Source organism: Stegostoma tigrinum, chromosome 2 (assembly GCF_030684315.1).
Source record: "Stegostoma tigrinum isolate sSteTig4 chromosome 2, sSteTig4.hap1, whole genome shotgun sequence".
NCBI lineage: Eukaryota > Metazoa > Chordata > Chondrichthyes > Orectolobiformes > Stegostomatidae > Stegostoma > Stegostoma tigrinum.
Window position 1 is genome coordinate 146312563 of NC_081355.1, and position 24315 is coordinate 146336877.

The window sequence follows — 24315 nt, forward strand, 5'->3', positions numbered from 1 at the left end:
TTTCAAGGTGAGAGGGGAACAGTTTAAGGGAGAGATAATGGGAACTGCAGATGCTGGAGAATCCAAGATAATAAAATTTGAGGCTGGATGAACACAGCAGGCCAAGCAGCAGCTTAGGAGCACAAAAGCTGACGTTTCGGGCATTGTTGTGGGTCTGGAATCACATGTAGGCCCAATCAGGTGAGGATGGTAGTTTCCTTCCTAAAGAACATTAATGAACTAGTTTTTCCCAACAAATGACAATGCATTCATGGTCATCATTAGTCTCCCAATTCCAGATATTTATTGAATTCTAATTTCTCCATCTGCCATGCCGGGATTTGAACTCCGGTCCCTCGAATAATACCTGGGTCTCTGAATTAACAGACTAATGATAATGACACAAGGCCGTCATCTCTTCTGCCAGACTGTGTGGCTGCATTAAGCTCCATGACGCAGGACTCTGTGCTCTTCAGTCTGTTCTCCGGGACAGACATTGAGACAAACATCAACTGCACTTAGAGGACTATCGACTCTGTGAAAGAAACTCTTTGGTCTGTCCGAAACTTGCTGGTCTTCCAGAGCAGAGAGGTGACCTTGACCAAGTGTTGCAGGCTGGCACAGTCAACGGTCCAGGACCATGTGCTGACAGACACACTAAAGCTTGGGCCAGCTGCCACCAAGGGATAATGGGCAAAGACCACCATCTTTATGAAAAGATCACTTCATCTTTATGAAGAAGTTAAATGGGGATACATTCAGTTACCAGGTCCTCCCAATGAATCAAATGTGTGTAAATATAACCTCGTAAAGTAAGAAATGCCTCGGCTTGTTTGCTGGATAGAGTCAAACTCCAATGATTGTTTGTTTCTCCTTATGCTACTGCACAGAACTGAACTGCTTCAGTGACAATGTGCGTATATAAAGATATTTTAATGAGTAAAGTATATTTTAGATAATAAAAAAGGACACAACTTTCCATCAGCATCATTGAAATAAGTCAAATCACAGCAGACTTTTTCAGCATCCATTTACAACATTTTCCAAAATTATATAAAAGACAGGTGTTGATGTAGTGATATTAATCCGAAGGACCACACAAATGCTCTGGGCTTTAAGCTCCACCACAAACCACTCAGCATTTACACAGGGACCAGAAATGACAATGGCAGACTCAGGCCTGTTGACACTGCAAATTCCTTCTAATTAAAACCTTATGCAAAAGTTAAGGACATCAATTCCACAAACTAGTCAAGCATTGTGACAGACAATATCACCTCAGGATACATGTTCCACCATCAGGACAGATGCACCATAAGGGCACTACAGTGGTATACACTTAGGAAGAAGTTATTCAAGGAGTCCACTACATTGATTTTGGACCCTGTGAAGTGTCATGGCTTCAAGTCAAACATAGGCAAAAAGAAACTTCCTGACAATTACCCTCCTCAGCTGATGAATCAGTATCCCTCCACTTTGAACATGAATTGGAAGATGCAGAAGGTGTCAATATACATTGAGTGGGGGACTTCGACATTTATCATCAAGTGCAGTTCAGTCGCACCACTTCTGATCAAACTGACCAAATTCTAAAAGGACAATGCTGCTAAAATGACTCGGTGGCAAATGGTGAGGGAAACAATAAGGATGGATAAACCTGCTTGAACTTGTCTTCACTAAACCACCATGTCACAGATGCATCTGTCCGTGACGATGTCGATAGGAGTAGCCATCACACAGTCCTTATGCAGGTATGGTTCAAGGAAGCAGCTCACTACACTCTTGATTACTTTAGAGAGAGATGAATGTGGGGGTCTGCCTTATTTGATTAGTCTCCTCTCGTTCTCCCAAATGTTTGCTCACTTTTATTGTCATTATACTGCCCCTGATTTAGTGGTAGAGGATAAAGGAAGAAAGTAACATGGGTGATTTGATGATGGTAAATAAAAGTTCAGTGGAGCATGGTGCGTAAAAGTATCTCTTGACAAAAAAAGAAAGAAGCTCACCAGCATCTCAAAGACACTTAGTAAAGGACAAGAGATAGTGGGTGAGCTGGTGTCATCTGGGATCTATCCTGGGGAAGATATTTTTTTCAAAATTGTATGTGGAAGAATGTGGATAATAAGAGACATCGAGGGCAATAATGTATAATTTGATGAAATTGCGAATGCAACCAGGAGGAGAAACCAGTAAAACTGGTCAATGAGATAACACTGATCCAACTTATCTTCTCTATTTCAAAATGTAGAGATCCAATTCAACCAAGTATGTTAATTCCAAGTATTATAGTCGTTTTGCTAATTTTTCCGTCTGAGTAACTGTGCTTTGGACTGATAAATAGGGACATAGGGTACAACCATTAAAACATGATCAATTTGTACAATGCAATGGTTCGGCAAGTTACATGAAATGTACAGTGCCTCATGTCAGAGTAGATAGCAAAACTACAGCATTAGTTCATGAAAATAACAGAACGATAAACTTAAGATGCTGAATCTATTTCTAAGAACAAGAAGGTCAAGATTTAGATGCTTTTCTTTACAAAGTACAATGGGACCCTGATCAAACATGCAAAGACTATTCGGGTTATTGCAGTGGCTGATTTTAACTTCCCCAGTACTGAATGGGACTCCCTTCTGCCAGTGTTTAGATGGACCAGAATTTGTTAGGTGTATCCAAGAGGGTTTCTTGAAACAGTATGTAGATAGCCCAAATAAGGAAGGGGTGCACTCGACCTTGCGTTGGGGGATAAGCAAACCAAATGATTGAAATTTCAGCGTGGAAGCATCTTCGGAACAGTGATCATAATTCCCTAAGTTTTAAAATAGTTATGGATAAAGATAAGATGGGTCCTCAGGTGAAAATGCTAAATTGGGGGAAGGCTAATTACAATATTACCTGGCAGGAGCTGGAAAAATAAGATTGGTCATAGATTGTATAAATGGCATGCAGGATAAAAACCAAAAGAATTTTGGATGCTGCAAATCAGGAAGTTGCTGGAAAAGCTCAGCAGGTCTGACAGCATCTGTGATGAAAAAATCAGCGTTATCATTTCGGGTCCAGTGATCTTTCCCCATGTTTAAAGGCCAGTTGGATCAGAACCAGCATATTTCTGGGAGAATAAAAGATTTGGATAGCAAGATTTGGGAATCTTGGATGAAAAGAGATATTAAATTTTAGTCAAAAAGAAAAAGGAGACATAAGTAAGATTTAGGAACTGAAATCAGACAAGGCTCTTAAGGAAGGTAAAGGAAGCAGGGAGGACATTTAACAAGGAATTAGGAGGGCCAAAAGGGGGACATAGAAATATCCTTGGCAAATAGGATTAAGGAGAATCTCAAACCATTTTATAAGTACATTAAGAGCAAGAGGGTAGTTAAGGAAAGGTAGGTCCACTCAAGGACAAAGGAGAGAATTTATGCAATGGAGCCAGAGTAATCAGGTGAGATCATTAAAAAGTATTTTGCATCAATATTCACTAAGGAGAAGAACATTGGTGATGGTAAGATTACAGATAGGTATGTTGATATTCTGGGGCATGATGATATTAAGGAGGAGTTGTCGGCTAGCTTGAAAAATATTAAGGTAGATAAGTTCCAAGGATGCAATGGGGTCTATTGAAGAAGACTGAGAGAAACAAGGGAGATTGATGGAGCCTTGACTGAGATCTTTGTATTTTCTTTAGCCATGGGTGAAATCCCAGAAGACCAGAGAACAGCCAAAGTTGTTCCTCTCTTTAAGAAGGGCAACTGAGATAATCCACAAAATTATAGGCCAGTGAGATTTACATCAATGGTAGGGAAATTACTGGAGAAGATTCTTAAGGGCATGATTTACTTGCATTTGGAGAAGAATGGACTTATCGGTGTTAGTCAGCATTGCTTTGTGCATGGAAGATCTTGTCTCACAAATCCAAGCTTCTTGAGGAAGTGCCAAAGATGATTGAAGGCAGAGCAGCGGACGTTGTCTACATGTACTTTACAAGGTCGCGCATGGTAGGCAGTCAAGAATGGGATGCCGGGGTCTAGGCCCGAAACGTCAGGTTTTGTGCTCCTGAGGTGCTGCTTGGCCTGCTGTGTTCGTCCAGCTTCACACTTTGTTATCAAGAATGGGATGCACAGTGGGTTGTTAAGTTGGATACAAAATTAGTTTGGTCATAGCAGACAGACAGTAGTTGTGGAGGAATAGTTGTCCGATTGGAGATCTGTGACCAGTAGTATTCCATAAGGATCGGTGCTGGGATCTCTCTAATAATTTGGATGGAATTTAGATGGTCTGATGAGTAGTTTGCAGATGACACAAAAATTGCGGGAGATGTGCAAAGTAAGGAATGTTGTCAAAGGATATAACAGGATAAAGAACAATTAGAAATGGCAGATGGAATTTAATGTGAGGTTGCATTTTTGAAGGTCTAATGCAGCAGGGAAGTATACAGTGAGGGATGTGGGTGTCACTGGCTGGCCAGCATTTCTTGCCTATCCCCAGCTGCACTTGAAGTGGTGGTGGTGGGCTGCCTTCTTGAACCACTACAGTCCTCCAGCTATGGGGAGGGGATTCCAGGATTTTGAGCCACCGATATGTTTCCAAGTCGGGATGGTGAGTGACTTGATGGGGAACTTGGAGGTGATGGTGTTCCCATATAGCTGCTACCCTTGTCCTTCTAGATGGAAGTGGTCGTGGGTTTGGAAGAAGCTGTCTGGGGATCTTTGGTGAATTTCCGCAGTGCATCTTGTAAGTAGTACGCACTGCTGCTACTGAGCGCCAGTGGTGGAGGGAGTGAATGTTTGTGGATTGCAGAAAACCAAGAAGCATTAACATATGGAGGATTCAAGCATACAGATCTACAGTTCCCTGGAAGTAGCAAGTAGATAAACATAGAATATAGAACAGGACAGCACAGTAAACAGAACATAGAACATTATAGCATAGTACAGGCCCTTTGGCCCTCGATGTTGCGCTGACCTGTGAAACCCAATCTGAAGCCCATCTAACCTACACTATTCCATTATCATACGTATGATTATCCAATGATCATTTAAATGCCCTTAAAGTTGGCGAGTCTACTACTGTTGCAGGCAGGTCATTCCATGCCCTTACTACTTTCTGAGTAAAGAACCTACCTCTGACATCTGTCCTATATCTACCACCCCTCAATTTAAAGCTATGTCCCCTCGTGCTAGCCATCACCATCCAAGGAAGAAGGCTCTCACTGTTCACCCTATCTAATCCTCTGATCATCTTGCATGTCTCTATTAATCACTTCTTAACCTTCTTCTCTCTAACGAAAACAGCCTCAAGTTCCTCAGCCTTTCTTCATAAGACCTTCCCTCCATACCAGGCAACATCCTGGTAAATCTCCTCTGCACCCTTTCTAATGCTTCCACATCCTTCTTATAATGCGGCAAACAGAACTGTACGCAATACTCCAAGTGCGGCCCCACCAGAGTTTTGTACAGCTGCAACATGACTTTATGGCTCCAAAACTCAATCCCTCTACCAATAAAACCTAACACAGCGTACACCTTCTTAACAACCCTATCAACCTGGGTGGCAACTTTCAGGGACCTATGTATATGGACACCGAGATCTCTCTGCTCATCCACACTACCATTAGCCCAGTACTCTGTATTCCTGTTACTCCTTCCAAAGTGAATCACCTCACACTTTTCTGCATTAAACTCCATTTGCCACCTCTCAGGCAACATCCTGGTAAATCTCCTCTGCACCCTTTCCACCCTTTCCTATAAACCTGGGTGGCAACTTTCAGGGATCTATGTATATGGACACCGAGATCTCTCTGCTCATCCACACTACCATTAGCCCAGTACTCTGTATTCCTGTTACTCCTTCCAAAGTGAATCACCTCACACTTTTCTGCATTAAACTCCATTTGCCACCTCTCAGCCCAGCTCTGCAGCTTATCTGTGTCTCTCTGTAACCTGCAACATCCTTCCGCACTACCCACAATTCCACTGACTTTAGTGTCATCCTCAAGTTTACTAACCCATCCTTCTCGGCAGTCATCCAGGTCATTTATAAAAATGACAAACAGCAGTGGCCCCAAAACAGATCCTTGCAGTACACCACTAGCAACTGAACTCCAGGATGAACATTTCCCATCAACCATCACCCTCTGTCTTCTTACAGCAAGCCAATTTCTGATCCAAACCGCTAAATCACCCTCAATCCCATGCCTCCATATTTTCTGCAATAGCCTACTGTGGAGAACCTTATCAAACACTTTAGTGAAATCCATATATACCACATCAACCGCTTTACCCTCATCCACCTGTATGGTCACCTTCTCAAAGAACTCAATAAGGTTTGTGACGCATGACCTACCCTTCACAAAGTTTTGACTATCCCTAATCAAATTATTCCTTTCTAGATGAATATAAATCCTATCCCTTATAATCCTTTCCAAAACTTAACCCACAACTGAAGTGAGGTTCACTGGTCTATAATTACCAGAGTTGTCTCTACTCCCCTTCTTGAACACAGGGCCAACAAGGGTACAGGCCCTTCGGCCCATGATGCTGTGCTGAACTTTTACCCTAATCCTAAAGTCTATCTAACCTCCACTCCTACCTTATACTATCATCCATTTGCCTATCTAATAGCCGCTTAAATGCCCCTGATGAGCCCGACTCCACTACCCTCTCCAGCAATGCATTCCACACGTACACCACACTCTGAGTAAAGAACCTATCTCTGATGTCTCCCCTGTTTTTTACCTCAAGTCACTTTAAAACTATCTCCCCTCAAAATAGCAACCTCCACCCCAGGAAAAAGTCTCTGGCTATCCACCCTATCTATACCTCTGATCATTTTGTACACCTCTATCAAGTCACCTCTCATACTTTGTCGCTCTAAAGAGAAAAGCCCTAACTTTCTCAACTTTTCCTCGTAAGACCTTCCATCCATTCCAGGCAACATCCTGGTAAATCTCCTCTGCACCCTTTCCAACGTTTCCACATCTTTCCTGTAATGAGGTGACCAGAACTAGACACAATACTCCAGATAGAGCCAAACCAGGCTTTGGTAGCATAACTTCACAGCACTTGAACTCAGTCCCTCTAATAATGAAAGCTAACACACCATATGCCTTCTTAACAACTCTATCACCTGGGAGGCAGCTTTCAGAGAACTGTGGACATGAACCCCAAGATCACTCTGCTCTTCCAGACTGCCAAGAATCTTTCCAATAACCCTGTATTCTGCTTTCAAGTTTGTCCTTCCAAAATGAATCACTTCACGCTTGTCAGGGTTAAATTCCATCTGCCACTTCTCAGCCCAGCTCTGCATCCTATCAATGCCCCTTTGTAACCAAGAACAGCCCTCCGCACTGTCCACAACGCGACCCACCTTTGTATTGTCCACAAACTTAGTACTCCACCCTTCCACTCCTTCATCCAAATCATTTACAAAAATCACAAATAGAAGAGGACCTAGAACAGATCCTGGTGGTACACCACTCGTAACTGAGCACCATGTTGAATATTTTCCATCCACTACCACCCTTTGTCTTCTTAGGGTCAGCCAATTCTGAATCCAATCTGACACATTTGCCCCTATCCGATGCCTCCTTACCTTCTGCATGAGCCTACCATGGGGAACCTTATCAAATGCCTTACTTAAATCCACGTATACCACATCCACTGCTCTACCTTCATCAACATGATTAGTCTCCTCCAGTAGATAGTCAAGCTGGCATACAGCACGTTTGCCTTCATTGCTCAGGGTACAGTATATAAAAACTGGCAAGTCATTGCAGCTGCACAGGCCACATTTGGAACATACCATACAGCTCTTGTCGCTGCACTATAGGAAGGAGGTGGAGACTTGGAGAGGATGCAAAAGACGTTTAAAAACCAAAAGAACTGCTGATGCTGTAAATCAGGAACAAAAACAAAGTTGCTGGAAAAGTTCAGCAGGTCTGGCAGCATCTCTGGAGGAGAAAACAGAGTTAACGTTTCGGATCCGGTGACCCTTCCTCAGAAATGAGGAACTTCCTCAGTTCCTCAGACCCGAAACGTTAACTCTATTTTCTCCTCCACAGACGCTGCCAGACATGCTGAGCTTTTCCAGCAACTTCGTTTTTGTTGTTGTTGCAAAAAAGGTTTACCAGGATGTTGCCTCAACTGGACTGTATTAGCTGTAAGGAGAGTTCGGACAGACTCAGAGATAATAAAGTGTGGAGCTGGATGAACACAGTTGGCCAAGCAGGATATTAGGAGCACAAAAACTGACATTTCGAGCCTAGGCTCTTCAGGTTCCCATTATCTCGGAGAGACTCAGATTGTTTTCCCTGGAGGTTCGGAGGCTTAAGGTCAATCTGATACAAGTATATATAATTATAAAACGCACGGATGGATAGTTAGTCTTTTTCCAAGGGCAAAAATATCAAATACTATGAGGCACGGGTTTAATAAGGGAAAGTATAAACGAGATGTGTGAAGCAAGTTTTTTTAAAAAAAGGTGGTAGGTGCTTTTTACACATTGCCAGAGAAGTTGGGAGAAGCCAATACATTTGCAATGTTTAAGAGGTATTTTGACAGAATAGGAAATAGAGGGAACAAAAACAGAAATTGCTGGAAATGCTCAGCAGGTCTGGCAGCATCTGTGAAGAAAACATCATCAGTGTTAACATTTCAGGTCCAGTGACCCTTCCTCAGAACCGGAATAGAGGGATATGTACCACCTGTAGGGAATTAATTTAGAATGGCGTCATAGTTGGCACAGAGATGGTAGGCCATGCTGCGTTGTACTGTTCTATGTTCTTATCTGTTTCAGATTAAAATGGCTACTGAGAAAAATAAAATACTTAAAGCATGTTAATCCAAATTGATTCAACAGTTAGCACACAGTATCTAGCTGCACGGGTTAATACTGAGTGATTTTCTTAAAAACAGGCTTTTTGTTCATAAATAAATTTATGTTGGGTTGATCAGCATACATGACGAACTCAGAAGCTACATTCACATGAGCCGGGAATAGAGTCTGACTTCAGGCATGAGCCTGAAAAGAATGACTCCCAACACACACAAACAGGCGAGCTGAAAGTCAACTTCACCGAAAAATTTTCGAAACTAGTTGCGGGGGCTGGTTCCAGTTTACGTTTACATTTAGTGCCAGTTAAAATGGCAAATGAGAACGTTCAAAAGTTCCTCCCACTGGAGCGGGGAGGGGAGAGAGAAAGGAAGCGATGGAGAGAAGACGTGTGTTTTGACGCCACGCGTTGATACGTGATCGTTCCTCCCCCTTTCTCTTTCTGCCTGCCCCTCAGGAGCAAAACTACTCATACATCTGCCATCTTAGTAAAGGATTTGGTGGTGGCGAGGCAAAGAGTCCGGGCGGGCCAAGGAATCGTTCACGTTTTTCGGCCACCATTTCCTTTGCTTGTGTTGCGTGTTTGTGTGTGTGTCAGGTGTTAAGGGCGAAAAGAGGGAGGTGACGGTGGTTATCGTCTTTGAAAGTAGACGTCTCGGTAAGATGCCAACCAGCTGCGCGGCCTACGGATGTACAGCGGTGTACAGGAAAAACACCAACACCAGCTTCCACAGGTAGGTGAGGAGCGTGGCCATGCTTTCCCAGGTTAAGGAGGAAGGGGGCTGGTGTCTTTCCCACCCCCCAATGACGGCTAAGCGCTGGCCTGCGGCCTGTTTGACTCGAGCGGCGTTCCCATGGCGGCACCCGCCTGCGGCCTAGGAGTGAGGGAGGCTGTTTATTTATTTTGATTTTTTTTTAACCCCCATCCCATTTTCTTCTTTGTCAAGAGTTATAAGTTGTGCGAAGTGACAGTGCGGGGCCTACCTGGCAGTCAGGGGACTGAAGTCTTTTGCCGCTGCCGCCGCCGCCGCATGCGGCATATTAATTTTTTTTGGCTCTGACACTTTCCGATATGGGTGGTAGGGGGGAGGGGGCGCTGACGGTGTGTCGTTATGGGGTGGGGTGGGGGGGAGAGAGGAGGTGGTGCAGCCGGAAGTACAGACCACGGTGCGCGCGCGCGCGCGCCGAGGTATAATCACTTCCGGTTGGAGCTGGCACGGACCGAAAGGTGTGGGAAGCAGGACAAGAGGGGTATATCGCGCCTTCCACCCGCCACCCCGCACATCAATTTACCCTCACACCCCTGATCGTCCTGCTTCTTTCTCTCTCTCTCTCTCTCTCTCTCTCTCTTCCCCCCCCCCCCACTATCTCCATCCCTCTTCCACCCCCGTCCGTCTCTCTCCTCCCCCCCCCCCCCCCCCCCACAAAGTCCGGCTTCCCCACACCTCTAAAATTTTTTTGTGAAACTATTTCACACTCCAGTTCACTTTGTGAAATTTTTTAAAACCCGCAGATTCTGGAAAACAAACAAAAATAGAAAGTGTTGGAGAAATTTAGCATGTCTGGCACCATCTGTGGAGAAAGAAACAATTAACGATTCAAGTCCAGTAACTTGTTTTCAGTTTTTTGAAAATTGCTATTGAAACTGTTTCTTTAAGTCTTGTTGTGTATTTCAGACCATAATAATTTGCTGTACTTTTTTTTTAAAAAAGACTATCCTCCACTCTACTTCTGCTGATTGTCTAAAATCCGTGCTGTCTGCTTACTAACCATCCCACCAGTAGAAACAATTTCTCTATTTCCATTCTCATCAAAGCCCTGCATTTTAAAAGAAATATAATTTTGAAAAATTTGCATGTTCCGGTATACTAGGGAAAGAAATCTATTTTCTGTGTTTTTGTTTTATTTTAAGGTTTCCCTCTAACCCTTGGAGACGGACAGAATGGATACGGCTTGTTCGACGTGAAAACTTCAAGCCAAGCAAACACACCTTCCTTTGTTCGAAACATTTTGAGCAAACGTGCTTTGACCGCACAGGACAAACTAGGCGCCTGCGAGAAGATGCTGTCCCTACAATATTTGACTTCCCACCACACATGCAAAACGTAAGGCCAGGATCTTGGTAGTGATGTGTTTTTAAAGCCACGTGCCAGTTGTAAAGCTATGAAATAGCAGCAAAAAAAGCCTATGTGGCTCCTTGAATGCACCTTCGGCTTGATTTCCATTCTTCTGCCCACTACCCATATCCCACAACTTCCTGTCTAATTCATCCTATGTTTAAGGCTGAAGGCAAAGCCATAGTCCTGAGGCAGAAAATTTCAGAGGTTCATAAGCTTCTGAATGAGAAGGTTTCTTCACCTCTCAGTCCTCAATGACCAGCCTTTTATCCTCAGACTGCCCTTCTAGATTTCCCAGCCTGGGGCAGGGAGAACAACCTCTCATTTTCTGCACTGCTTTCAGAATCTTGCATGTTTCAGTGAGATGACCCCAAAACACCAGAGATTATGAACCCAGTTACTCTGTGTCTATGGTATATCTGGCTGGATTTTGAGTTGAAAGATGCTCCATCCATCTCCCTGTTGCGTCCCCTTGCTTCCCTCTGTCTCTCTCCCTCTCTTTTACACGTCATCTCTTTCCTCCTTCACCCACCTCCAACCCCACCCATCATTATAATTAACTTAGCAGCAAGGTGTATTCTGTACTTGGGCCAATAATCGCATGTGGTTGTGGTGAGAACGGAGAGAAAGAAAGCAGTGTGGGTGGAAGAGAAGTTAATATCAAACTGTCACTGGCAGGCTTCAAAACTGGGTCCCCATTTCAGTGAGGAATTGATTGAGCAATGGACTCCGATACAGTCAAGTCACTATAGGCTGCCTCAGAACACCTTGATAGAAATGTAGTAATTAGTTAGGGCTGCTCCTCACTATACCCTGTCCATATAATACTGATTAAATGCTCTTGGATAAGCCAGGATTGGTCTGAACTGTAGCTGACCCTACTGCAGGTAATAGTACCCTTATTCCTCTCCCCTACCCCCAACAACAACATCTGGATGTCATAACATTAGTTTTGTGTATTATGTTTTACAGAAATTAGTATCCAGGAAAACCCCTCTGACCTCTGCAGGTATCAGTAACCAGCAGGACTCATCCAAGTCTAGCAGTAGTACTGGCACGAACACTAGGACTACTAGTACTAGCACTCGGACTACCAGCACTAGCACCAGCACTAGTCCTTGCACCACCAGCAGTACGGAAGTTTTCCAAGAACATAGTTATTGTTTGGCCAATCCTGTTGTGGCCAAGAGGAAGGTGTTCCAGTTGCAAGATGAAGTGGACTACCTCCGTCAACAAATAAGAATCAGCAGACAAAGGGAACGTCGAGTGGTCAAGAAATGGAGAGGCATCAGCAACTTGCTCGAAGACCTGAAAGAAAGAAACCTTTTGCCTAAGGGCAAAGGAGCAGAGCTTGTTCAGTCTGTCTTGACTGATGAATCATTTAAAGGCAGATGAACAGACTGGACTTCCACTAGTGCGTGGGTACAGTGACCAGACAAGGCAGTTTTGCTTCGTTTTACTGTCCATTTCTTTTGACCCTAGAGCACAGGAATGAATATTGTGAACAATCCCTTTCACCTCCCAAAATCTGCAGTGCTTGGATGCTTTGGTTTATTGGTTGTTGTTTGCTTCAGCAGTCGATATAAAAACATTTGAGTGATGCACATTGCATTTGTTAGACTTGAAATGTAGCCAAGTAGTGCAGCTGTTGTTACAGGGGACATTGGTGTATGATTTAGTGACAACAGACATCTGCTCACAAAACATGGCCAGATTAAATACTTGCCCTATCATGGTGTGCCAGGAAGTATTGGCCAGTTAACTTGGACGATGCCATGACTGTGTTATTCAGTGGGTCCTGACAAATTACTAGCCAACTATGTGCCTTGACACCAGCCTCAGAAGGACACCCTCTGCGCCGGCATAATGTTTTTATTTCCCATATCAATAGCCCTGTGTAAGTGCACACACCACAAGCTGGATTGAGACTGCACCTGATCCATTTGACACAGGCTTTTCACAGCCAGCCATAAGCAAGAGAAGTGCTTGCCCTAATAATTGAATAGAATATCATCACCAATAGGTACAACGAGAAATCAGACTCCTACGTCTTGCAAATGTTACAGCTGTCTATACCTGCACACGAAGAACCCAAGCAGATGCAGTCTTCAGAACCAACTGTGGCGGTAGGTCATTACCAAGCTGATAGATATTTTAGAAATTCAATTTTTAAAATGGTAAATAAACTATTATTGTGAAGTTCAGAAAATCTATTAAGAATGTATTAGTGCTTTAAGGCAGCTAACAACAGGGCAAGCCAGACTGCTTGCAATTAGCAGATCGGAAAAAAACAACTCCTGACAGTGCAAGATAATGAACAGACTTCACTTAATATGTTTTTAGCTGTTGCTTGTGTGACTGGGTGAGCTCGTGCCTTGAAGTATTGTCATTCATTTAGCAACAAAAGTCAATGACAGGCCAAGTGTCTGCTAATAATCTGTAAATGTTTTATGTTTGATAGAAGCTTTTCAGTTTTAAGTCAGACCTCAAGAAGTTCTTGTTGATTGCCTTAACCAGGGAGCAATGAGATGTTGAGATATACAGGCAAGGAGGCTTGCTAGTCTCGAGGCTGGGTCCATAGATAATTAGGTGATTTCTGTCAAGGAAGTGTGGGAGCAAATGATTGGTCTTATTTCCCCTGACTTTCCAGGACAGATGTGGATAAATCAAGCGACACGTGGATTTCTAGCCTGGAACTGGCACTGAAAGTGCAGGGTGCAGTGATGACCAAATTCATGAGTGGCATAGCCTTGATTAAATAGCCTGCATCCCTATAGTCTGTAGTTAGTCTTAAGCACTGTTCAACAAACCTGTAACCCATTGATTCATTGGTAGGGAAATTGAGGGAACTTTGTGGCCATGCGGATATTTTTAGATTAAGTTGAAAGTAACCATACTTTTATTTTGATGTTTCGGGTCTCAACTTGAAACGTCAAACTTTCCTGCTCCTCTGATGCTGCTTGGCCTGCTGTGTTCATCCAGTTTCACGCCGTGTTATCTCAGTTTCTCCAGCATCAGCAATTCCTACTAGCTCTGTAACAATAGTTTTAATTTGTTGGGTGATTGCTGGGCATCAAATGTGCTACACATTTTGCCTATCTCTGTTGTACTAGAGAAGGTGGCAGTGAGTTACCTTCTTGAATCACTCCAGTCCATTTGGTGTAGGTAGACCTACAATATCATCAGCAATGATGTGCCAGGATTTTGACCAAATGACACTGAAGGAACAGCAATATGTTTTCAGGCTTGGATGCTGAGTAGTTTGGAGGGGAGTTTGCATGTAATAGTATTCCTATGCTGCCCTTGTTTTCATACATGGGGTGGTCATGAGCTTGGAATGGTGCTATTTAAGGAGTCTTGCAATGCATCTTGTAGATGGTAATCACTATTGCACTGAGCATAGTTGGTGGAGAGAGTGAATGCTTGGATGTGGTGCCGGTCAGTCAGGTGCTTTGTTTGGATGGTGTCAAGATTCTTGTTGTTGGGACTACCCTCATCTGGGTAAGTGGGGGGGTATTCCATCACACTCCTGACTTTACCTTTGTGGATGATGGACAGGCTTTGGGGAATCAGGAGGTCAGTATATCATTGCATGATTCAGAGCCTCTGAACTGCCCTTGTGGCCACAATAGTTATATGGCTAGACCTCTTTAGTTTCTGGTGACTCCTCGGATGTTGGTAGAGGCAGATTCAGTGATGGTGATACCATTGATTATCGGGGACAGTCGTAAGATTCTATCTCGTTAGGACTGATCATTGGCACTTGTATGGTGAGAATGTTACTTGCCACTTATATCAGCCCAAGTCTGGATATTCTCCAAATTTTGCTGCATTTGGACATGGACTTCATCAGTGTCTGAGGAGTTGCAAATGGTGCTGAACACTTGTGCAGTCAGCTGACCTTATAGCAGGAAGGTAATTGAAGCAATTAAAAATGATTGAGCCTAGGGCACTACCCTGAGGAACTCCTGCTAAGATGACTGAACTTCAATGACCATAGCCATCTTCCTACATGCTAGGTATAACTCACAACAAATGGACAGTTTATCCCCGATTTTATCATTGACTCCAATTTGCTAGGGCTTCTTGACACCACACTTGGTCAAATGTGGCCTTGATATCAAGGGCTATCACTCTTACAGGACCTCTGGAATTAACCAAGGTTGTGATGAAGTCTGGAGCAAAGTGGTAGTGGTGGAACTTAATCAGGACATTGTGACCAGGTTATTGCTGCAAAAGTGATGCTTCATAAGCATTGTTGGTGACACCTTCCACCTTCCACTTTACTTTCGACTGAGTAGACTGATGGGACAGTGATGTATCGGGTTGGATTTGCCCTGCTTTGTGTTTGTTTAAAAGAAATAAAGCATCTGAGCAATTTTCTCTATTTTTGATAGATGCCAATGTTGTAGATGTACTGAAGCAGCTCAACTATGGGTATGGCAATTTCTTGAGCATTAGTCTTCTGAACTGTTCATATAAAGACAAAATACTGTGGATGCTGGAAACCTGAAGTAAAAACAAAGTGCTGGAGAAACTCAGCAGCTATGGCAGTATCCGTGTGCAGTCTAGTACAATTCTTCAGAACTGAAAAGGGGTGGAAAATTGTTTTTTTTAATGCTTTTTAGAAGAATGGCAAAGGGAACGGATTTGCGCCAGGCCTCTGCACAAAGACAAAAGAGTGAATGAGAAATAAGAGCTGTAAAATGTGTGTAAGCTATGGTGTAAAAGGGAGAGAATGGGTCATCTCTACTAAGAGCAGAGTAAACAAGATGCAAACAAAGCTGTTGGAGAGGAAGAGAATATTCTCCATCTTTTGTTATGTGTATCTGCTGTAAGATGCAAGCCAATCACGGCATTGGCTTCCAGTTCTAGAAGTTGCTGCCATCCAACCTTGGAGAACCCCACTAACTCCCATCCTGCAACCGGAAGGAACGTTCGCAGGTACACTGGTTGCTATACCCATTCAGAGCCAAACAACATCAAAGGCGTTATCAGTGTGAAGGTGGCGCTTTGTCTCAAAGGACTGTGTTGTGGTCACTGTTATCAGTACAGCCATGGGCAGGTGCATCTGCAGCCTGCAGATGTGAGGATGAGATCTGGTGCACTTTTTCCTTCGAGTTGGTTTCCTCACCACCTGTTGCAGACCCAGTCTGTCCTTAACAACATAACCAGCTCAGTTCAGCTAAGCCATTCTTAGTGATAGATATTGAGTACATTTTTTATGCCCTTGCCAACAATCCCTCTCTCTTCCCCCCCCCCCCCCCCCCCCACCTGCCAAAAAAAACCCTGTGCATCCTTCAGGTGTGTTGAACGTGGACCAAAACTGATTCATCAGCCAAGGGCAGGGGATTGGAACATGGTACCTGGTAATCAGCAGAAGGTTCCCTTGCCCGTGCTGCTACATATGATCAGAGCCACACAACACCGGGGTGTTACCAGTGTGAAGGTGAAATTTCCTTTCCATAAGGATGGTATGGTGGTTACTGTTAGTAATACTGCCACAGACAGATGCATCTGCAGCCAGCAAGTTGATGGGAATCAGGTCAGATGTGTTTTCCCCTCTGTAGTTGGTACCCTCACCACCTGCTCATATGGCCAGAGTTAATGCTGAGGGCTCTTGGTACCACTCCGTCCCAGCTGTATCCAGGTATGGTTCCATCTCGGCTAGGTTTATCCTGCCTTTGGGACAGGACATATTCCAGGGATAGTGATTGTGATGTCTGGGACATTGTCTGTTAGATGTGATTCTATGGGTATGACTGGCAGGCTGTTGTTTGACTAGTCTTTGAGACAACTGTCCCAATTTTGGCACTAGGCTCCAGATGTTAGTATGGAGGATTTAGCAGAGTTGACAGGGCTGTGTTTCTGCTGTTGTCGTTCTATGTCAGTGTTAAGTGGTCCATCTGATTTCCCTCTTGAAGCTTTATTGCAGTTTGATACAACTGATTAACTTGGTAGGTCATTTTGGAGGGGTAGTAAAGAGGCAACACGTTTCTATGGGTCTGGCATTGCATGTAGACCAGACCGAGTAAGGGCTTCCCTTCCTGAAGGGCATTAGTGAACTAGATGGATTTTTGACTATTGACAGTGGATTCATGGTCATTATTAGACTTGTAATTCCAGGATTTTTAAAGAATTGAATTCAAATTCCTCTATCTGCTGTGGTGTGATTTTCAACCTGTCCAGCACTCTGCCCCAGAATATTTCCAGGGTCTCTGGCCTACAAGTCCAGTGGTAATACAAGAAAGCCATCACCTCACTCTTTCAAAGTTACCATATATCAAAATCAGATATTTACACTTTATACCAACGGTGTTCTTTTTTCCTTTACTCATTAGCAGGATGAGGCAATATTTATTGCCCATCCTGATATTAGTGAACCAGATGGGTTTTTTCCCTCCAACAACCAACAACATGGTTGTCATTAGATTCTTAATTCCACATTTTATTGCGTTCAATTCCACCATCTGTCATGGCGGGATTTGAACCCAAGTCGGCAGAATGTTATCTGGGTATCTGGATTAACAGTCCAGCAATAATACCACTAGGCCACCACCTCCCTGACATGTGAAGTGGGACATTCGCATCTGTGATAGGGTTAGTAGGAGTGCTGCTGGTTGGCTGATGTGTTGCCGACAGCTCACAGTTTTTCCAGTGGCTTTTTCACGAATATGACATCTTCTGGGGCAGCGGCAGCAGCCAGAATGCGGTTGATCCGATTCATGAGTCACGCAACAGCACTGATTGAAGGAATAAAGCATTTGTGCCAGCAACAGGTAGGCCTCCCGCAGAGTTTCCCCACTAAAGGGAGGCCGGTTGCAGAGCTGGGTGGTGAACTTAAATAATAACAGCAGAGAATGGTAGGACTGTAATTTTCCCCTGACACAGGATTGACCTTGAAATGGAATCCCTGGATCCCATTGCTAGGAGGCTCATGATCTCTCAGCCATTTCACCCACCTCCCACAATTACAATATCAGTTTCCTGAGTTTCATGGAAGATTGTGTCTGTTGGTTTCCCAGCAACATCGAATAACAGTTTCTACTGTCACCACTAGAAAACAATTCTCTCTACACTGGGGATTGTTGGTTGCCCATCCCTAATTTGTCCAGGGCAATTATGAGTCAACCACCTTGGTGTGGGTCTGCAGTCACATTTAAGCCAGACCAGGTAAGGATGGCATATTTCCTTCCCCAAAGACATTAGTAAACCACATGGGTTTTTCCTGACAATCAGCATTGGATTCATGGTCATCATTAGACTCTCTTAATTCCAGATTATAATTCAATTCAATTCTGCCATGATGAGGTTTGAGCCTGAGTCCACAGAATATGAGCTGGGTCTTTGGATTAATAGTCTAGCAGTAGGATAAGACCAATAGGCCATCACCTGCCCTGGAGGTCCTGTTGGATGAGGTGGTACACAGGCAGGACTTGCTGTTTCTCCAGAGCCTGTTGTGGAGGCTACAACACCAACCCATGCCACCCTGGTTTGAAGTTGCCACTCCATTTAACACAGTCTCAGCAGTATGGAGGAATGTACAACAATGTAGGAAAAGATTGGTGACTTTCTCCACTCTGCCAACGTACACGCCACCAGCTTCTCTGACACCTCACATTCACACTCTCAGCCACTACTAATTTTCCGCAAAGGATCATGCTGTACCGCTCTCTCTACTGCCTACAACGCTCACCCCACTCACCATCACCCTTGCAACCCATGACATCACTAACCCTGCATTCCCTCTGCCCTGACAATTCACGTACCCTATCCACACGAAAAGTAACAGCTGTTACACTCACTTTCATCTCCTTTAATATCACAGCAGTGATAATTATCTACAAGGTGCACTGCAGGCATTTGTCAAACATCCTTGGCACCTTTCAAAGCCACAACTACCTCCATCTAGATGGATAAGGGCAGCAGATATATGGGCGCATTACTACCTGCAAGTTGCCCTCACTATACATCTTCCTGGCTTGAAAATTTATCATTGTTCCTTCTGTGTCGCTGGGTCAGAATCCTGGAGTTTCCTCCCACAGGGAATTATGGATCGTCCTATAGCAGTTGGACTGCAGTGTTTCAAAGAGGCGGCCCCTCCTCCACCTCAAGGATAACCAGGCACGGGCAATACATGCCGGACAGCCAGTGATGTCATGTCCCACAAGTGAATAAAATACTTGTCCCTCTCTTTTATTCTGGGAAGAAAACATCCCAAAATAGGTCAGAGCAAGTCAAGACAGGTAGTATGCTGCTTATCATTTTGCTGCTTGCACATTATGTGGAGAGGATCCTGATTCTGACTGCCCTTAAAAAGGCCCTGGACTGGTTTCAGGTTGCCCTTGATTCACTGTGCTGGGAATCCTCTGAGTGAAGCCTGTCCCCCTTGATTGAGACCTGCTGACACCGATGATAAACTCCTGACTTTGTGTCTGTATTAAATAGCACAAGACAGTAATAATATGAACCTCCCTGATCTAGCCTAGGTGGCAAAGTGCAAAAAGATGCTGTGAGCAGCCAGGGAGACTTAGTGTGTGAATGCTATGACAACAAGCAAAGACCCTAAAGATACAAGATGGTTCAATCCATGAGTGGGTGTATGTCCCTATTCACACAGTGTCCTTGTAGCAGTATTAAGATTATAGCTGTTGGGTGTGGCCTGAGATTCATTCAACTGCATAAGTGTCCTATTAGTGGATCAGAAATGTGCCATGAGAGTTTGAAGAGGCTGGCACGTGTTGGGTTAGTTAACAATCTGGATTAATTAAGGAAATTTAATATGGATTTCACAAGGAAAAATGGTTTTTTATTAACTAGCTGGAGATTTTTGAGGTTACAGACAGTTGATGAGGGTAATACTGTTGGTCTGGTGTATATGGACTTCCAAAAAACATTAGACCACAAGGAGCAAAGTTGTAGTTCATGGAATTAAAGGAACAACAGCAACGTGGTAAGAGAATTGGCAGAGTGACAGGTAACAGAGTACTGTTTAATGAGTGTTTTCAGGCTGAAGGAAGGTTTATAGTGGTGTTGCCAGTGATCAGTATTGAGACTTTTGCTTTTCCTGACATATATTAATTACTTAGATCTTGATGTACAGGGCACAATTTGCAGATGATGCAAAATTCTGAAGCGTGTGAACAGAGAGAAGGATAGTATGGAACTTCAAAAGGACATAAGTTAGTGGAATGGGCAAGGCAGGTGCCAGATGGCATTCAGTGTGGAGAAATGTGAAGTTATTCATTTTGGGAAGAAGAACATGGAGACAAAATATAATATTCTAAAGGAGATGCAAAAGCAGAGACCATGGATATATCATTGAAGACATTAGGATAGGTTGATAGATCAGTTAATAAAGCATACAGTGTCCTGCATTCTGTTAAAAAGGGCACAGAGAACAAGAGCAAGGCGGTGATATTAAATTTCTGTAAGACACTTGTTCAACCTAGTGTATTATGTACAGTTCTTGACACAGCATATCTGCAAAGATGTAAAGACAACTTGGAGACTATAGGAAAGACTCAAGAATGATTCTAGGGATGAGCAAGAGATAATGGGAACTGCAGATGCTGGAGATTCCAAGATAATAAAATGTGAGGCTGGACGAACACAGCAGGCCAAGCAGCATCTCAGGAGCACAAAAGCTGACGTTTCGGGCCTACACCCTTCATCAGAGAGCAGATGAAGGGTCTAGGCCCGAAACGTCAGCTTTTGTGCTCCTGAGATGCTGCTTGGCCTGCTGTGTTCGTCCAGCCTCACATTTTATTATCTAGGGATGAGCAAGTTCAGTTATGAGGATAAATGAGAGAAGTTGGAACTGTTTCTTGGAGGACAGAAGGCAGAGAAGGCAGAAAAACTTTGATTCTGTGAAATTTCTTTGAATATCTTTCATAAAGCAATACTATTTCAGCTAATCTTCCTTGTTGCGTGGTGACATAATGTATTACACTGTGGAGGTCTAAACTGTCACGGCCATAATCTTCAAATAACCAACGTCAATGTTATGCACATTGAAGAAGAGTTTTGAAATGAGATGGAGTTAGTGCCAGTATTGTTTTATTACACAATGTGCTCACTTATATAATTTTATCAATTGTTTCTTATTCTGTAACAAGAAGCTAATTAATGCCTTGACAATGACAATTTGTATTTGAGTTCCACATATTCTTTCCTTTGCAGGGAGTTGCATAGAAACCCACAAGATTCCATGGACTTACAACAGCTCAACAAGTAGAGGAGTTACGATCACTACAGTTTATCACCCTTCCCAGAAACTCAATGGCATCTTACTTTTAAGTCTAAATGGCTGCCCTGGAGTTTATATACCAGCTGTAAATATGAGGTGTGTTGCAGAAATAAGAGCAGTTATGCTCAGTAAAAGGCCATGATACCTCATAGGCATTTTTTAAATAATGAGGAAATGTCCCATAGCTGTTAGCAAAAACACGGGTGCACATAGGGATGAATGGGTGGTGTGTGGGGAAGAAGGTAATGTCTTTGAACAGCTTAAAAACATATTCCTGTTTTGTTTAGTTGCCTGCTGTGTATATTGCAGTACCATTGAAACATAGGTCGCATAAACAAATTATTTTTAAGATGTCCTGTTGGATGAATGAATTAAATTAGTCAATCAGTAGCAGAGCCATTCAAATCTGCAGTCCTAGGTTCAATCTACAGTCAATGCTGACTAATCCAATTCTCAACTGAGCTGCAAAAAGGAAGACTAACATTGTCAATGAAACTTCTACATGTGTAGAAAAATCAACCAGGTTTGCTGTTCTTGTTCTAGACATCAATACTGCAGGAGCTCATTTGTGAACATTGGGTGATGAGACATTTAATTTTGACACTTTGACCATGTTCCACTTTAATTGAATGACTGAATGCCCACCATGTAGTTTTAAAGGAGATTGGGAACAGGTCAATCGTCTTTGTAAACCAAGTGAAAGATTGTAAATGGCACAGGGAACTTTAGGAATCTAGCAGGTGAGGGAAATACTCTCTTCTTGGGGAAGGAAAAAGATATAAGTTCATCCACTACCCTAGCAGTTCTGGTAATTAATGGGTTCAGGCGTATGGGAACTGGAATGGATCATTCTCCCCTCGAGCCTGTTCTGCTGTTCGGTTAGGTGATAGTTCATTATTTTTCTTGACTCCATCCATCCAACTTGCTATACCCAACAAAAAAAATCTGAATTTTTAAATTGTGACTCCACGACACCTGCCTTATCCCATTCCACTTGCTTCAACAGGAGGGCTCCAAGTTCCACTCTTCTTTCGGAGGAGATTGTGCAGGATCCAATGTGCTTAACAATAGCTGCTAAAATTGGAATAAGTGTGAGATCATTTGAACCTTTTTCTTTTATAAAAGAAAATTATCTTTTGATTCAGCATAGATTTCCCTGGATTTGTAATGATTCTCCATTCTAATCTGCTTACTGAAAGCATTGGATGGAAGCACAGAATATGTAGAAAGAACAAAAAAGAATTCATTGAAATCTATTAAAAGTTCTTCATGCTGATCATTTCAATCCAAAGGATTTTCCAGATCAGAGTAAACTTCACAATGTGATAAAGATGTATATGTTCATAATGTAACTTTATTTCACAACATTGAGGAATCAAACAGGGAATGATACTGAGATTGACAATTTCAGCAAAGAGGAAGGGATATAGATGACCAGAAGGCAACAAGCAAGCTGCAAAAATGAAAAGAATGAAAGATAATGTTGACATACAAACCACATGAATAAGAATGCCATAAGAAAATGACTAATCATATCTTTTTTCAGCAATGAAAAAAATTCTTTGTCAAAATTTCTCACCTTGCGTTCATCAGGACAATTTGCAAGAGTAATAATTGAAGGGGAAAACCCACAAAAGTGTGTCTTTATTTTGGATGCTGGTGCAATCAGGCTGATACTGCAAAACTTGTGGCATGACAATTGTACTGGAGGTGCCAGAAAAAAAACATGATAAAATGGACTAATAATGGTCAGTAGTCCTATCACAGGTTTTATGTTGCAATTTAAAAAACAAAAATAAGTTAATTATCAAATCCAATTTCAAGATATTTTATGGAATTACTTCCTACCTTGATAATTATATACTTTATAATTTACTGTAACGTTGATACACTGAAACTATCCATATTACTTGAGACTTAACATCATCTTCGAGAATTCAGTTTGTTTTTCATAGTATTGGAGTTCATGCCAGCCAAACTGCTGAATACGACCTGCTCTATTGGATCTATGAAATGCACTGCATGTGTACATAGGTGTATCACTTTAGATTCTGACTGCCATTTACACAGATTGTACTTGTGCATCAGTGTACTTTCAAATCAGCTGTTCTGGAATTTGAAATTTTGCTCCACTCAGCCCTGATTATTTGCATTCCCCCAGTGATTCATAATTGATGGATGACTTTGCTTGTACTCTCAGAAAATTCCTTCCTAAACTCCCAATTCTCCAACTAAATCACTGCCTTAAAAAGGAGAAATCTCTTTTCCAGGCATTGCTTGCACAGCAGTGGCTCACCATCTAATCTCCATAAAGTGATGGATTGCAAGTTGGTGATGTAATACCAACACTGAGACTGAGTGCTATCCAACCACTTGCTGCTGCTATACTGCAAATTGAAAGAAAAGGCTATAATAGAATAGGAACTGGCTTAAAAAAACGCTACACTTAATAAGTGTAAATGCTTCAAAAGAGCAGACGTTAGTTTTGGGGTTAGCTGTACCATAAGCCTGTGAACTGCCTGAAGTCAATTGTGGAGATTGTTGAGATCTCATTTCTTCATGGAAGCAGCTAAAAGTTCAAGAAAACTCACAATACTTAAAAAGCAGGGAAAGGAAGGTGAAGAATGTGTATGTGTATTCCCTTGGGTATAATTGTTTGCAGCTATACATGCATTTAGATGCTAGCATAGCATTTAACATTAATTTTATTTTGGTTTCTTCATCATTGATGTTCAGAGAATTGTATTATTGTGACAAATTCAATAAAGTGTACTTTTTTCAAAAAAGTTTGAAATATGTTCCTTTAAATTTTTGAGCCTGACTGCTAGTACTAACATTTATGTTATGGAAATCACTCCTGAATCAAAACAAAAATTAAACATTTGTGTTCCAAACACAACATCTGTGTGAGTATGATTAAAAAGGCACTCAATAATCCAGCCAAGAAACTCTTCCCGCGCCTGGTCCAGCCGAATCTAAAAAGTAAATGTTTATATTTTTACCAAGGAAGATATTGCAAGTAAGTACAGATTAGTTGTGTTGTGGTGTCAGTAGCATAGCCCCAATTGAGGTTCACCCAGTGAGACAAACAAATTGATGTGTTTGATGAGGAATTGATAAGATCATTCATGGACCTCTCTC

General features: G+C 42.6%; 2 protein-coding genes across 4 annotated transcripts in view; one reads left to right on the top strand and one right to left on the bottom strand.

Moving 5' to 3' along the window:
• The window catches only part of galnt11 (UDP-N-acetyl-alpha-D-galactosamine:polypeptide N-acetylgalactosaminyltransferase 11 (GalNAc-T11)), a 175728-nt gene extending 165816 nt beyond the window's left edge, over window positions 1-9912 (bottom strand). For all 3 annotated transcript variants that reach the window (XM_048551106.2, XM_048551074.2, XM_059639861.1), the window contains exon 1: window positions 9793-9912. The gene's annotated coding sequence lies outside the window, so the exon portion shown is untranslated. The remainder of the gene's footprint in view (window positions 1-9792) is intronic.
• Window positions 9266-23941, top strand: LOC125461842 (THAP domain-containing protein 2-like). Its single transcript, XM_048551120.2, has 4 exons — window positions 9266-9542; window positions 10721-10913; window positions 11898-13051; window positions 21108-23941. The coding sequence occupies exons 1-3, from the start codon at window positions 9472-9474 to the stop codon at window positions 12318-12320; spliced, it is 687 nt and encodes a 228-aa protein (XP_048407077.1). The 5' UTR covers window positions 9266-9471; the 3' UTR covers window positions 12321-13051; window positions 21108-23941.
• The last annotated feature ends 374 nt before the right edge of the window (window positions 23942-24315 follow it).